Source organism: Sinohyriopsis cumingii, chromosome 2 (assembly GCF_028554795.1).
Source record: "Sinohyriopsis cumingii isolate HCF-2022 chromosome 2, ASM2855479v2, whole genome shotgun sequence".
Classification (NCBI taxonomy): Eukaryota; Metazoa; Mollusca; class Bivalvia; order Unionida; family Unionidae; genus Sinohyriopsis; species Sinohyriopsis cumingii.
Window position 1 is genome coordinate 170,714,785 of NC_142962.1, and position 16,549 is coordinate 170,731,333.

At 32.0% G+C, this 16,549-nt stretch overlaps 1 protein-coding gene across 7 annotated transcripts in view; it reads right to left on the bottom strand.

The window, feature by feature from the left end:
* Positions 1-16,549, bottom strand: part of LOC149806290 (centrosomal protein of 112 kDa-like) — a 126,831-nt gene that overhangs the window by 36,765 nt on the left and 73,517 nt on the right. For all 7 annotated transcript variants that reach the window (XR_016419885.1, XR_016419887.1, XR_016419884.1 and 4 more), the window contains 5 exons: positions 16,087-16,146; positions 14,038-14,117; positions 6,459-6,594; positions 2,843-2,950; positions 1,295-1,477 (listed from right to left, as the gene is read on the bottom strand). Coding sequence is in view for 3 of the 7 variants with exons in the window: in XM_089951232.1 (XP_089807358.1) it covers positions 1,295-1,477; positions 2,843-2,950; positions 6,459-6,594; positions 14,038-14,117; positions 16,087-16,146 (567 nt within the window). In the remaining 4 variants the exon portion in view is untranslated. The remainder of the gene's footprint in view (positions 1-1,294; positions 1,478-2,842; positions 2,951-6,458; positions 6,595-14,037; positions 14,118-16,086; positions 16,147-16,549) is intronic.

A 16,549-nucleotide genomic window follows, 5' to 3' on the forward strand; every position in this document is an offset into this window, starting at 1 on the left:
CTTAATAATCATGCAGGTCACTGGCTGAGACCCAAGTAATCAAACTGGTCATTGGCTGAGACCTAACAAATTATGCTCATAGTTAAGAAAAAAGCTAAATATACAATAAACATACAATTTGCTACTGAGCCAACTTTCAAGATAAAATCATACAAATTATAATCTTACATTCAAAATGTCAGCAAAAAAGAACTTAGACACAAAAGACAAACATAGTAAATTTATGTGGTACTGCAAACAGAATTTTATGACAAGAGCCTAGTATTTTAGTCAACAACAGAATGTTAATTAACTTAAAATACTAATATGTAAATACAATTTTTCATATTTTATTTTAGAAGTAACATTAATCCTGAATAGGAAAACTTATGATCCTTATCTCTGAAGCAATTGTTTAACCTTGGCATCTTTGTCCTGCCTGACCTAACTCTATAAAGCTATTGTCTAACCTTGGCATCTCTGTCCTCCTGATCTAACTCCATAAAGCAATTGTCTAACCTTGGCATCTTTGTCCTGCTGACCAAACTCTGTAAAGCTATTGTCTAACCTTGGCATCTTTGTCCTGCTGACCAAACTCTGTAAAGCTATTGTCTAACCTTGGCATCTCTGTCCTCCTGATCCAACTCCATAAAGCAATTGTCTAACCTTGGCATCATTTTCCTCCTGACCAAACTCTATAAAACATCTATCTAACATTGGCATCTTTCTCCTTCTTGACCTGACTCGAACAAGCAATTGTTTAACTTTGACATCTTTGTCCTGCCTGACCTAACTCTATAAAGTAATTGTCTAACCATGGCATCTTTGTCCTGTCTGTCCTGACTCTATAAAGCAGTTGTCTAACCTTGGCACCTTTGTCCTACCTGACCTAACTCTATAAAGCAGTCGTCTAACCTTGGCATCTTTGTCCTGCCTGACCGAACTCTATAAAGCAGTCGTCTAACCTTGGCATCTTTGTCCTGCCTGACCTAACTCTATAAAGCAGTCGTCTAACCTTGGCATCTTTGTCCTGCCTGACCTAACTCTATAAAGCAGTTGTCTAACCTTAGCATTTTTGTCCTGCCTGACCTAACTCTATAAAGTAATTATCTAACCTTGGCATCTTTGTTCTGCCTGACCTGACTCTATAAAGTAATTGTCTAACCTTGGCATCTTTGTCCTGCCTGACCTAACTCTATAAAGTAATTATCTAACCTTGGCATCTTTGTTCTGCCTGACCTGACTCTATAAAGTAATTGTCTAACCTTGGCATCTTTGTCCTGCCTGATCTAACTCCATAAAGTAATTTTCTAACCTTGGCATCTTTGTCCTGCCTGACCTGACTCCTGCGTTCAAGATCAGCAGCATCAAGTCGATGTGATTCCTTCAGACTCTCCATTTCACGTTCATGTTCTGCATGGATATACTCCTTCTGTTGATGAAAGTCTTTCAACATCTGTGCCTTTTCTTGCTCAAATGTCATCTTCAATTCCAGTGCCTGCAATAAGATGCCAGAGTACCAATCAGATGTCAATAAAACACTGACCATCTCTTAACTGCTATCTCATTATGACTCATATCTGCCTATACTTCTCTTTCTCTCTCTCCCCCCATCACCAACTTAGTGTCTCTCTCCTCCACCAAATAAGTGTATTTTGCTATCATTTCCTTTGCTTAAAGTGAACAATCTTATAAGGCCACCTTTTCATCACTGAAGGGTGGATCTTTAACAGGTGGACTAAAGTATTTTCTCCCATGCCTGGTGGTTAGTGTGCACTACAAGGAATAAGGAATTACAGCAGATTACCTCTATAATGTGTGATGGTAGTGTACGATGCAGTGGGGGTTGGATGGGGAGCAGAATAGGGCATTACAAGAGGATATACCTCTCTCATACCAGATAGCAGTGTTTGAGGAGGAGGAGAGAGCATTATTTCAAATTCTCCCTCATGCCTCGTAGTAGTGTGTGACACAAGGAATGGGGAATTACAGCAGATTACCTCTCCCTTATGTATGATAGTAGTGCACAATGGGGTGGGGATGGGATGGGGTGGGGAAGAGAGCATTACAGTGGAAAATATCTGTCTCAGGCCTGGTGGTATTATGCAATGGGGAGGAGAGGGCATTATCTCAGACTATGTACCTCTCTTGGCTAGTAATAGTGTGATGGAATGGATGCAACAGGGCATTAGTGGTAGTGAGGAGAGCAGGGCATTACAGCAGATTGCCTCCCTCTCATGCCTGGTTGATGTTTGACAGGCACAAATGGCATTACTGCAGATTGCCTCTCTCTCATGCCTGGTGGTTGTGTGATGGGCATAAATGATATTAAAGCAGAATGAACCTCTCTCTCATGCCTGGCAGTAGTGTGATAGGGAAATAGGGCATTACAGCAGATTACCTTGAATGCCTGTAGCAGTGTGTGAGGGGATGACTAGGGTAGTAGGGTAGACTATGTCACATGCCTGGTAGCAGTGTGAGAGGTGGTGAACAAGGCATTACAGTAGATCACCTAATTTGCATGCCTGTAGTTGTGTGTGAGGGGGTGAATAGTGCATTACAACAGATTACCTATCTCACATGCCTGTAGTAGTGTGTGATGGGAGTAAATAGTGCATTACAGCAGATTACCTATCTCACATGCCTGTAGCAGTGTGTGATGGGGGTGAATAGTGCATTACAACAGATTACCTATCTCACATGCCTGTAGTAGTGTGTGATGGGAGTAAATAGTGCATTACAGCACATTACCTATCTCACATGCCTGTAGCAGCGTGTGATGGGGTCTTGATCATTACAGCAGATTACCACTAATGTCTATAATAGTGTGTGATCGGGTGAATAAAATATTAGAGCAGATTACCTCTCTCTCATGCCTGGCCTTTTCTTCATCAAGCTGTTTGCTATACTCTTTGGCCTGTTTTTCCCTTGCCTGCTTGGATTTGTTCAGGTCTGCCTCCACCTTCATCATCTAGAAGTCAAACATACTGTATTATGAGAAGGCACATAATTAAAACCTAACATTACCATTTTGTGCATTTTGAACTGTATCTTCCAAATTTACCTTTGCAACACTGATTTATATAAAAGTAAAAATATTTTTGGAAAAGGAAGACAAGCCAATTAAATTTAATCTAACAGAAACCTAAAAACAAATTTGAAATGTGATTGTCTCTGCCACCTGAATCTGTTTCCACTGCAATAAACAGATTTTATAAAAATACATGTGGATAATCATCATCTAATTCTCATTTAAAGATTTGCTGTTGTAAAAAAAAACCACAATGACACATTTCATCTATATGGAATAAGCATAACTATATTACTTTATACACTTTTGCAACATTCACTATCTCAAAACAAATGCTATCATAACATTTATTTTCACATTATATGCCTTAAGTTATTTCAGATTAAAGTGTTTACTAAATGTTTCTACTTTGGATTATCTCTGAAATCATAAGTTTAATTTAATACTTTAGTCATTGCATGTATAATTCTTATATTTTTAATGAATTTATTCAAAGACTTGGTTTCCTAATGGCAAGTTCATGGTGCCTATATTAAATTTAATGAATTAAAAATCAATGATAAAATCTACTAATCAAGATCAGTGCTGCCAGTGCCTGGCTTTTACTGCTTTTTAAAAATTTAAATGCCTGGCTTTTCCTGCCTTTTAAAAATTTAAATGCCTGGCTTTTCCTGCTTTTTAAAAATTAAGATTCTGGCTTTTACTGCTTTTTAAAAATTGAAATGGCTGGCTTTTCCTACTTTTTAAAAATTTAAATGCCTGGGTTTTCCTGCTTTGTAAAAATTGAAATGCTTGGCTTTTCCTGCTTTGTAAAAATTTAAATGCTGGTTTTTCCTGATTTTTAAAAAATTAAATGCCTGGGTTTTCCTGCTTTGTAAAAATTGAAATGCCTGGCTTTTCCTGCTTTGTAAAAATTTAAATGCTGGCTTTTCCTGCTTTTTAAAAATTTAAATGCCTGGGTTTTCCTGCTTTGTAAAAATTGAAATGCCTGGCTTTTCCTGCTTTGTGAAAATTTAAATGCTTGCTTTTCCTGATTTTTAAAAATTTAAATGCTGGCTTTCCCTGCTTTTTAACAATTTAAATGCTGGCTTTTCCTGCTTTTTAAAAATTTAAATGCTGGCTTTTCCTGCTTTTTAACAATTTAAATGCCTGACTTTTACTGCTTTAAAAAAAATTAAATGCTGGCTTTTCCTGCTTTTTAACAATTTAAATGCTGGCTTTTCCTGCTTTTTAAAAATTAAAATGCCTGGCTTTTCCTGCTTTAAAAAAATTTAAATGCTGGCTTTTCCTGCTTTTAACAATTTAAATGCTGGCTTTTCCTGCTTTTGAACAATTTAAATGCCTGGCTTTTCCTGCTTTGTAAAAATTTAAATGCTTGGCTTTTCCTGCTTTTTAAAAATTAAAATGCCTGGCTTTTACTGTTTTTTAAAAATTTAAATGCCTGGCTTTTACTGTTTTTTAAATATCAAAATGCCTGGCTTTTACTGTTTTTTAAAAATTTAAATGCTGGCTTTTCTTGATTTTTAACAATTTAAATGCTGGCTTTTCCTGATTTTTAAAAATTAAAATGCCTGGCTTTTACTGTTTTTTAAAAATTTAAATGCCTGGCTTTTCCTGCTTTTTAACAATTTAAATGCTGGCTTTTCCTGCTTTGTAAAAATTAAAATGCCTGGCTTTTACTGTTTTTTAAAAATTTAAATGCCTGGCTTTCACTGTGTTTCAAAAATTTAAATGCCTGGCTTTTCCTGTTTTTTAAAAATTTAAATGCTGGCTTTTCCTGCTTTTTAACAATTTAAATGCTGGCTTTTCCTGCTTTGTAAAAATTAAAATGCCTGGCTTTTACTGTTTTTTAAAAATTTAAATGCCTGGCTTTTACTGTTTATTAAAAATTTAAATGCCTGGCTTTTACTGCTTTGTAAAAATTTAAATGCTGGCTTTTCCTGATTTTTAAAAATTTAAATGCCTGGGTTTTTCCTGCTTTGTAAAAATTGAAATTCCTGGCTTTTCCTGCTTTGTAAAAATTTAAATGCTGGCTTTTCCTGATTTTTAAAAATTTAAATGCCTGGGTTTTCCTGCTTTGTAAAAATTGAAATGCCTGGCTTTTCCCGCTTTGTAAAAATTTAAATGCTGGCTTTTCCTGATTTTTAAAAATTTAAATGCTGGCTTTTCCTGCTTTTTAAAAATTTAAACGCTTGCGATTTCCTGCTTTAAAAAAATTTAAATGCCTGGCTTTTAATGCCTTTTAAAAATTTAAATGCTGGCTTTTCCTGCTTTTAAAAATTTAAAAGCCCGACTTTTACTGCTTTAAAAAAATTTAAATGCTGGCTTTTCCTGCTTTTTAACAATTTAAATGCTGGCTTTTCCTGCTTTTTTAAAAATTTAAATGCCTGGCTTTTCCTGCTTTAAAAATTTAAATGCTGGCTTTTCCTGCTTTTTAACAATTTAAATGCTGGCTTTTCCTGCTTTTTAAAAATTTAAATGCTGGCTTTTCCTGCTTTGTAAAAATTTAAATGCCTGGCTTTTCCTGCTTTTTAAAAATTTAAATGCCTGGCTTTTACTGTTTTTTAAAAATTAAAATGCCTGGCTTTTACTGTTTTTTAAAAATTTAAATGCTGGCTTTTCCTGCTTTTGCACAATTTAAATGCTGGCTTTTACTGTTTTCTAAAAATTAAAATGCCTGGCTTTTACTGTTTTTTAGAAATTTAAATGTTGGCTTTTCCTGCTTTTTAACAATTTAAATGCTGGCTTTTCCTGCTTTTTAACAACTTAAATGCTGGCTTTTCCTGCTTTGTAAAATTTAAAATGCCTGGCTTTTCCTGCTTTGTAAAAATTTAAATGCCTGGCTTTTACTGTTTTTTAAAAATTTAAATGCCTGGCTTTTCCTGCTTTTTAAAAATTGAAATGCCTGGCTTTTCCTGCTTTTTAAAAATTTAAATGCCTGGCTTTTCCTGCTTTAAAAGAATTTAAATGCTGGCTTTTCCTGCTTTGTAAAAATTTAAATGCCTGGCTTTTCCTGCTTTTTCAAAATTTAAATGCCTGGCTTTTCCAATTTTTAAGAATTAAAATGCCTGGCTTCTACTGTTTTTTAAAAATTTAAATGCTGGCTTTTCCTGCTTTTGAACAATTTAAATGCTGGCTTTTCCTGCTTTGTAAAAATTTAAATGCCTGGCTTTTCCTGCTTTGTAAAAATTAAAATGCCTGGCTTTTACTGTTTTTTAAAAATTTAAATGGCTGGCTTTTCCTGCTTTTTAACAATTTAAATACCTGGCTTTTACTGCTTTTTAGAAACTTAAATGCCTGGCTTTTCCTGCTTTTTAACAATTTAAATGCTGGCTTTTCCTGCTTTGTAAAAATTTAAATGCCTGGCTTTTGCTGTTTTTTAAAAGTTAAAATGCCTGGCTTTTCCTGATTTTTCTCCACTTGCAACCTCAAGTCCTCAAGGACTTACCTGTTGTTTCATCTCATCATACATCCTGTTCTGGTTTTTCTCGACCTGCAGCTTGAAGTCCTCTAATGCTTTCTCTGCATGGTCTGCCTGCTGTTTGTTCTTCTCTACCAAACGCTTTATCTCATCCTCCTTTTCCCTGCCATGGACACATATACAAACCCATCAATCATCAAAAAAAGAAATGATCAGAATGTAACAAGGACTCAATCCACCTTTTCCCTGCCATGGACACATATACAAACCCATCAATCATCAAAATAAGCAATGATCAGAATGTAACAAAGACTCAATCCTCCTTTTCCCTGCCATGGCCACACATACAAGCCCATCAATCATCAAAAAAGGCAATGATCAGAAAGTAACAAGGACTCAGTCCTCCTTTTCCCTGCCATGGTCACACATACAAACCACCTCATACATAAAATGCAGAAGACAGCAATTAATTTGAAAAAGTAACAATTCAACCACAACCGGAAAAGATGCAAAAATATTGTTATAGGGTATTTGTCAGCAAAGTAAATTTCACTCATTGTTTATTGTAAAACCACAAATTGTACGCATACAAAGAAAAGAGATGATTTCATCACTTGAACAGTGGTTGTCTGCATTGTCAGCCATTGTAAAGAATCTGATCCTGGATTATCAAACATTTTCCACATTTTTATTAATCATTCTCCATTTGGTACTTTGCATTAAAACTACTTTTCCAAAATGCATTCATTAATTTGTTTTTTGCATTCTCATTGTTTCTTTCCAAACACATTTATCATTTTGTTTCACATTTACAATTCTTTCCAAAATGCATTCATCATTTTGGTTTACATTTGTACTATGTCTTTTGATATGCATTCATCATTTTGGTTTACATTCATACTATGTCTTTCGATATGCATTCATCATTTTGGTTTACATTCATACTATGTCTTTCAATATGCATTCATCATTCTGATTTACATTCATACTATGTCTTTCAATATGCATTCATCATTTTGGTTTACATTCATACTATGTCTTTCAATATGCATTCATCATTTTGGTTTACATTCATACTATGTCTTTCAATATGCATTCATCATTCTGATTTACATTCATAATGTCTTTCAATATGCATTCATCATTCTGATTTACATTCATACTGTCTTTCAATATGCATTCATCATTTTGGTTTACATTCATACTGTCTTTCAATATGCATTCATCATTCTGATCTACATTCATACTGTCTTTCAATATGCATTCTTCATTCTGATTTACATTCATACTGTGTCTTTCAATATGCATTCATCATTCTGATTTACATTCATACTATGTCTTTCAATATGCATTCATCATTCTGATTTACATTCATACTGTCTTTCAATATGCATTCTTCATTCTGATTTACATTCATACTGTGTCTTTCAATATGCATTCATCATTCTGATTTACATTCATACTATGTCTTTCAATATGCATTCATCATTCTGATTTACATTCATACTATGTCTTTCAATATGCATTCATCATTTTGATTTACATTCATACTGTCTTTCAATATGCATTCATCATTTTGGTTTACATTCATACTGTCTTTCAATATGCATTCATCATTCTGATTTACATTCATACTGTCTTTCAATATGCATTCATCATTTTGGTTTACATTCATACTGTGTCTTTCAATATGCATTCTTCATTCTGATTTACATTCATACTGTGTCTTTCAATATGCATTCATCATTCTGATTTACATTCATACTGTCTTTCAATATGCATTCTTCATTCTGATTTACATTCATACTATGTCTTTCAATATGCATTCATCATTCTGATTTACATTCATACTGTCTTTCAATATGCATTCTTCATTCTGATTTACATTCATACTGTGTCTTTCAATATGCATTCATCATTCTGATTTACATTCATACTATGTCTTTCAATATGCATTCATCATTTTGGTTTACATTCATACTATGTCTTTCAATATGCATTCATCATTCTGATTTACATTCATACTGTCTTTCAATATGCATTCATCATTTTGGTTTACATTCATACTGTGTCTTTCAATATGCATTCATCATTCTGATTTACATTCATACTGTCTTTCAATATGCATTCTTCATTCTGATTTACATTCATACTGTCTTTCAATATGCATTCTTCATTCTGATTTACATTCATACTATGTCTTTCAATATGCATTCATCATTCTGATTTACATTCATACTGTCTTTCAATATGCATTCTTCATTCTGATTTACATTCATACTGTGTCTTTCAATATGCATTCATCATTCTGATTTACATTCATACTGTCTTTCAATATGCATTCTTCATTCTGATTTACATTCATACTGTGTCTTTCAATATGCATTCATCATTCTGATTTACATTCATACTATGTCTTTCAATATGCATTCATCATTTTGATTTACATTCATACTGTCTTTCAATATGCATTCATCATTTTGGTTTACATTCATACTGTGTCTTTCAATATGCATTCATCATTCTGATTTACATTCATACTGTCTTTCAATATGCATTCATCATTTTGGTTTACATTCATACTGTGTCTTTCAATATGCATTCTTCATTCTGATTTACATTCATACTGTCTTTCAATATGCATTCTTCATTCTGATTTACATTCATACTATGTCTTTCAATATGCATTCATCATTTTGGTTTAGATTCATACTGTGTCTTTCAATATGCATTCATCATTCTGATTTACATTCATACTGTCTTTCAATATGTATTCATCATTTTGGTTTACATTCATACTATGTCTTTCAATATGCATTCATCATTCTGATTTACATTCATACTATGTCTTTCAATATGCATTCATCATTTTGGTTTACATTCATACTGTGTCTTTCAATATGCATTCATCATTCTGATTTACATTCATACTATGTCTTTCAATATGCATTCATCATTCTGATTTACATTCATACTGTCTTTCAATATGCATTCTTCATTCTGATTTACATTCATACTGTCTTTCAATATGCATTCTTCATTCTGATTTACATTCATACTATGTCTTTAAATATGCATTCATCATTCTGATTTACATTCATACTGTCTTTCAATATGCATTCTTCATTCTGATTTACATTCATACTGTGTCTTTCAATATGCATTCATCATTCTGATTTACATTCATACTATGTCTTTCAATATGCATTCATCATTCTGATTTACATTCATACTATGTCTTTCAATATGCACTCTTCATTCTGATTTACATTCATACTATGTCTTTAAATATGCATTCATCATTCTGATTTACATTCATACTGTCTTTCAATATGCATTCTTCATTCTGATTTACATTCATACTGTGTCTTTCAATATGCATTCATCATTCTGATTTACATTCATACTATGTCTTTCAATATGCATTCATCATTCTGATTTACATTCATACTATGTCTTTCAATATGCATTCATCATTTTGATTTACATTCATACTGTCTTTCAATATGCATTCATCATTTTGGTTTACATTCATACTGTGTCTTTCAATATGCATTCATCATTCTGATTTACATTCATACTGTCTTTCAATATGCATTCATCATTTTGGTTTACATTCATACTGTGTCTTTCAATATGCATTCTTCATTCTGATTTACATTCATACTGTGTCTTTCAATATGCATTCATCATTCTGATTTACATTCATACTGTCTTTCAATATGCATTCTTCATTCTGATTTACATTCATACTATGTCTTTCAATATGCATTCATCATTCTGATTTACATTCATACTGTCTTTCAATATGCATTCTTCATTCTGATTTACATTCATACTGTGTCTTTCAATATGCATTCATCATTCTGATTTACATTCATACTATGTCTTTCAATATGCATTCATCATTTTGGTTTACATTCATACTATGTCTTTCAATATGCGTTCATCATTCTGATTTACATTCATACTGTCTTTCAATATGCATTCATCATTTTGGTTTACATTCATACTGTGTCTTTCAATATGCATTCATCATTTTGATTTACATTCATACTATGTCTTTCAATATGCATTCATCATTCTGATTTACATTCATACTATGTCTTTCAATATGCATTCATCATTCTGATTTACATTCATACTGTCTTTCATTATGCATTCTTCATTCTGATTTACATTCATACTACGTCTTTCAATATGCATTCATCATTTTGGTTTACATTCATACTATGTCTTTCAATATGCATTCATCATTCTGATTTACATTCATACTATGTCTTTCAATATGCATTCATCATTCTGATTTACATTCATACTGTCTTTCATTATGCATTCTTCATTCTGATTTACATTCATACTACGTCTTTCAATATGCATTCATCATTTTGGTTTACATTCATACTATGTCTTTCAATATGCATTCATCATTCTGATTTACATTCATACTATGTCTTTCAATATGCACTCATCATTTTGATTTACATTCATACTATGTCTTTCAATATCCATTCATCATTTTGGTTTACATTCATACTGTGTCTTTCAATATGCATTCATCATTCTGATTTACATTCATACTACGTCTTTCAATAAGCATTCATCATTTTGGTTTATGTTCATACTATGTCTTTCAATATGCATTCATCATTTTGGTTTACATTCATACTATGTCTTTCAATATGCATTCATCATTTTGATTTACATTCATACTATGTCTTTCAATATGCATTCATCATTTTGATTTACAATCATACTATGTCTTTCAATATGCATTCATCATTTTGATTTATGTTCATACTATGTCTTTCAATATGCATTCATCATTCTGATTTACATTCATACTATGTCTTTCAATATCCATTCATCATTTTGGTTTACATTCATACTACGTCTTTCAATATGCATTCATCATTTTGATTTATGTTCATACTATGTCTTTCAATACGCAGTCATCATTTTGGTTTACATTCATACTATGTCTTTCAATATGCATTCATCATTCTGATTTACATTCATACTATGTCTTTCAATATGCATTCATCATTTTGATTTACAATCATACTATGTCTTTCAATACATTCATCATTCTGATTTACAATCATACTGTGTCTTTCAATATGCATTCATCATTCTGATTTACATTCATACTATGTCTTTCAATATGCATTCATCATTTTGGTTTACATTCATACTGTCTTTCAATATGCATTCATCATTCTGATTTACATTCATACTGTCTTTCAATATGCATTCATCATTTTGGTTTAGATTCATACTATATCTTTCAATATGCATTCATCATTCTGATTTACATTCATACTGTCTTTCAATATGCATTCATCATTCTGATTTACAATCATACTATGTCTTTCAATATGCATTCATCATTCTGATTTACATTCATACTGTCTTTCAATATGCATTCATCATTTTGGTTTAGATTCATACTATGTCTTTCAATATGCATTCATCATTCTGATTTACATTCATACTGTCTTTCAATATGCATTCATCATTCTGATTTACATTCATACTGTGTCTTTCAATATGCATTCATCATTCTGATTTACAATCATACTGTGTCTTTCAATATGCATTCATCATTCTGATTTACATTCATATTATGTCTTTCAATATGCATTCATCATTTTGGTTTACATTCATACTATGTCTTTCAATATGCATTCATCATTTTGGTTTACATTCATACTATGTCTTTCAATATGCATTCATCATTCTGATTTACATTCATACTGTCTTTCAATATGCATTCATCATTTTGGTTTACATTCATACTGTCTTTCAATATGCATTCATCATTCTGATTTACATTCATACTGTCTTTCAATATGCATTCATCATTTTGGTTTAGATTCATACTATGTCTTTCAATATGCATTCATCATTCTGATTTACATTCATACTGTCTTTCAATATGCATTCATCATTCTGATTTACAATCATACTATGTCTTTCAATATGCATTCATCATTTTGGTTTACATTCATACTATGTCTTTCAATATGCATTCATCATTTTGGTTTACATTCATACTGTCTTTCAATATGCATTCATCATTTTGGTTTACATTCATACTGTCTTTCAATATGCATTCATCATTCTGATTTACATTCATACTGTCTTTCAATATGCATTCATCATTTTGGTTTAGATTCATACTATGTCTTTCAATATGCATTCATCATTCTGATTTACATTCATACTGTCTTTCAATATGCATTCATCATTCTGATTTACAATCATACTATGTCTTTCAATATGCATTCATCATTTTGGTTTACATTCATACTATGTCTTTCAATATGCATTCATCATTTTGGTTTACATTCATACTGTCTTTCAATATGCATTCATCATTCTGATTTACATTCATACTGTCTTTCAATATGCATTCATCATTTTGGTTTAGATTCATACTATGTCTTTCAATATGCATTCATCATTCTGATTTACATTCATACTGTCTTTCAATATGCATTCATCATTCTGATTTACATTCATACTGTCTTTCAATACACTTTTATCATTTTGTTTTAAATTTACAATTCTTTCCAAAATGCATTCATCATTCTGATTTACATTCATACTATGTCTTTCAATACACTTTTATCATTTTGTTTTAAATTTACAATTCTTTCCAAAATGCATTCATCATTCTGATTTACATTCATACTGTCTTTCAATATGCATTCATCATTCTGATTTACATTCATACTATGTCTTTCAATACACTTTTATCATTTTGTTTTAAATTTACAATTCTTTCCAAAATGCATTCATCATTCTGATTTACATTCATACTGTCTTTCAATATGCATTCATCATTTTGATTTAGATTCATACTATGTCTTTCAATATGCATTCATCATTTTGATTTACATTCATACTATGTCTTTCAATACGCTTTTATCATTTTGTTTTAAATTTACAATTCTTTCCAAAATGAATTCTTGATTTTGGTTTACATTCATACTATGTCTTTTGATATGCATTTATCATTTTGTTTTACACTGATACTATGTCTTTCAATATGCATTCATCATTTTTGTTTTTACAATCATACTATGTCTTTCAATATGCATTCATCATTTTGGTTTAAGATTCACTCATTTCTTTCAAAATGCATTGATTGTTTTCTTTTTCTGCATTCACACTGTTTCTTTCAAAAGGCATTTATCATTTTGTTTTGTATTCCCACTGTTATTTCCAAAATGCATTCATTATTTTGTTCTGCATTCACACTATTTCTTTCAAACTCTACTGATCATTTTGTTTTGCATTCAAACCATTTCTTTCAAACTCCATTGATCATTTTGTTTTGCATTCACTCCAAAAAACACATTCAAAATTTTGTTTTGAAATCACACTCAGAAAACTACAGGATCTCTAAAGACATATGAAGCGTGTCAGCTGTATAACATAATTAGATCACATATTAAGTGTGTCAGCTGTATAACATAATTAGACAGATCACATATGAAGAGTGTCAGCTGTATAACATAATCAGACAGATCACATATGAAGAGTGTCAGCTGTATAACATAATTAGACAGATGGATCTGATACATCAGTTTCTAAATACCTAAGAATGTGTTCTAAACTCTTCATCTTCTTCTGCATTTCCTGTTCTATCTGATCCATTTCCTTCTTCACTGAACTGATCTGCAATCACAAATAGAATAAAACGGATGGTGTTTACATTACCTAGGAAAAGACACTAAATTTTAAGCTATTATAAAAGATATAGTATTTAAAACTGCCAAGACTCACAAAGAGATACATTTTTCAACTCATCTAATAAATTCCATCAAGAATGAGCACTAATGTAGGATCCTTTACATCTTATCAGAAAATGTTTTTGCAAATTCCCCCACCTCTCCACCTCCATGGATTACACAAAATTACCTAACAATATCTATGAATTTACAGGAAACACTCTTTGCATAATGAATAGTAAAGCAAGCACAAGGCTTAATTACTCCATTTCACAATGTCCATGAATTAATATAACTGAAAACAGACACTCCAGAATCTAAAAAAAGCCTAGCTGAGAGGTTTAACCACTCCACTCCTAGAATGTGTAAGAATCAATACAGCTGAAAATAGCCACTGTATCATGAAAAGTAGAGAAGCAATGGAGCCTCAAGTGTAAACATTGTTCCATTAGAGAAGCAATGGAGCCTCAAGTGTAAACATTGTTCCATTAGAGAAGCGATGGAGCCTCAAGTGTAAACATTGTTCCATTCTAACTGCATATATAATATAATCTCAAGATGGTATGCCCAGCAGGACAAATGAAGCCATCAGCTGTATATCAGTTATTGTTCACATAAGCATCTCAAAATGTAGTTAAAATTACGAGATTGCTTTTGCACATGAATGATTTAAAAAATAATTTGTATGAACATACAGATCAACACCACTTATTTGTATATATGACAAGCGTACATGTTATATGTCATGTTGGTCCAGGAGTTACGGAAGAGTTTATTTTTGACACATGACTGAGTGGTTACGTAAGCTGTCAAGTGCCACTGGTAAACAGACATCATCTGCTCATTAGACAAACCATACCATACATAAGTATTAAGCAGCCATTTAAAACAGTTAATGAAAAATAGATGATGCAGAAGCTTTTTGTTTACCTGTGTCATGTGATAGTTGCTATGCTCTGCTCAGTCATAAAAAGAAAGGAACTCTTCCATAACACCAGGACCGATAAGGTAGATTACATGTATTTAGACTACTCTTTTCAATGTCCACTGAATGAGTGGGATTGCTTTGTAAACTGATGCAAACGGTGTTGAAATTTGTGTGCAAAATGAGTTAGGCAATGTGAAATTTTATGAACATTTGAGATGCTTACATGAAATATCATCAAGCTACAGCTGTTGATATTATCTGTATAGCTGAGCTGAATGAACCACATAAATCATAACATGTGAATAGAAATCCTATCATGTGACTTTACCTGTTTTTCATGTAAGGCATGTGTGAGGAACATGTGAATAGAAATGTGACATTACCCATTTTTCATGTAAGGCATGTGTGTGGAACATGTGAATAGAAATGTGACATTACCCGTTTTTCATGTAAGGCATGTGTGTGGAACATGTGAATAGAAATGTGACATTACCTGTTTTTCATGTAAGGCATGTGTGTGGAACATGTGAATAGAAATGTGACATTACCCGTTTTTCATGTAAGGCATGTGTGTGGAACATGTGAATAGAAATGTGACATTACCTGTTTTTCATGTAAGGCATGTGTGTGGAACATGTGAATAGAAATGTGACATTACCTGTTTTTCATGTAAGGCATGTGTGTGGAACATGTGAATAGAAATGTGACATTACTTGTTTTTCATGTAAGGCATGTGTGTGGAACATGTGAATAGAAATGTGGCATTACTTGTTTTTCATGTAAGGCATGTGCATGGAACATGTGAATAGAAATGTGACATTACTTGTTTTTCATGTAAGGCATGTGCATGGAACATGTGAATAGAAATGTGACACTACCTGTTTTTCATGTAAGGCATGTGTGTGGAACACATGAATAGAAATGTGACACTACCTGTTTTTCATGTAAGGCATGTGTGTGGAACACATGAATAGAAATGTGACACTACCTGTTTTTCATGTAAGGCATGTGTATGGAACTTGTCCTGACTATGAAGCTGCTCAAGCTCCTGAAAGACAGACATACAAACATTATGTTAATAAATCTCATACAAATCTCAGGATTAGGTATGAAACTCAACCATAATATACACATTCTGCATTTTGCATATCTCAGTCATTCTTTCTATTCTTTATTGAATGTTATGCCAAAATTACAAGTTTGTCTTTTGTAAAATTGAGTTTTGATCAGCAATTGTTAACATGCAAACCTTTAAAAACATACATAGTTCAAAAACTTTAATTTTGTTTCCAAAGTGAAATAATAATGAGAAATAGCTGCAACAAAATCGTCTTTTTACTTGGAGTGTATCAAACTGAATGTCCTAATATTTCAGGACCTTCTACATGCAAAAGATCATTTCTTCATTTGGGTCATTCATGATGAAAAAGAAATAAAAATAAAAGTTGTGC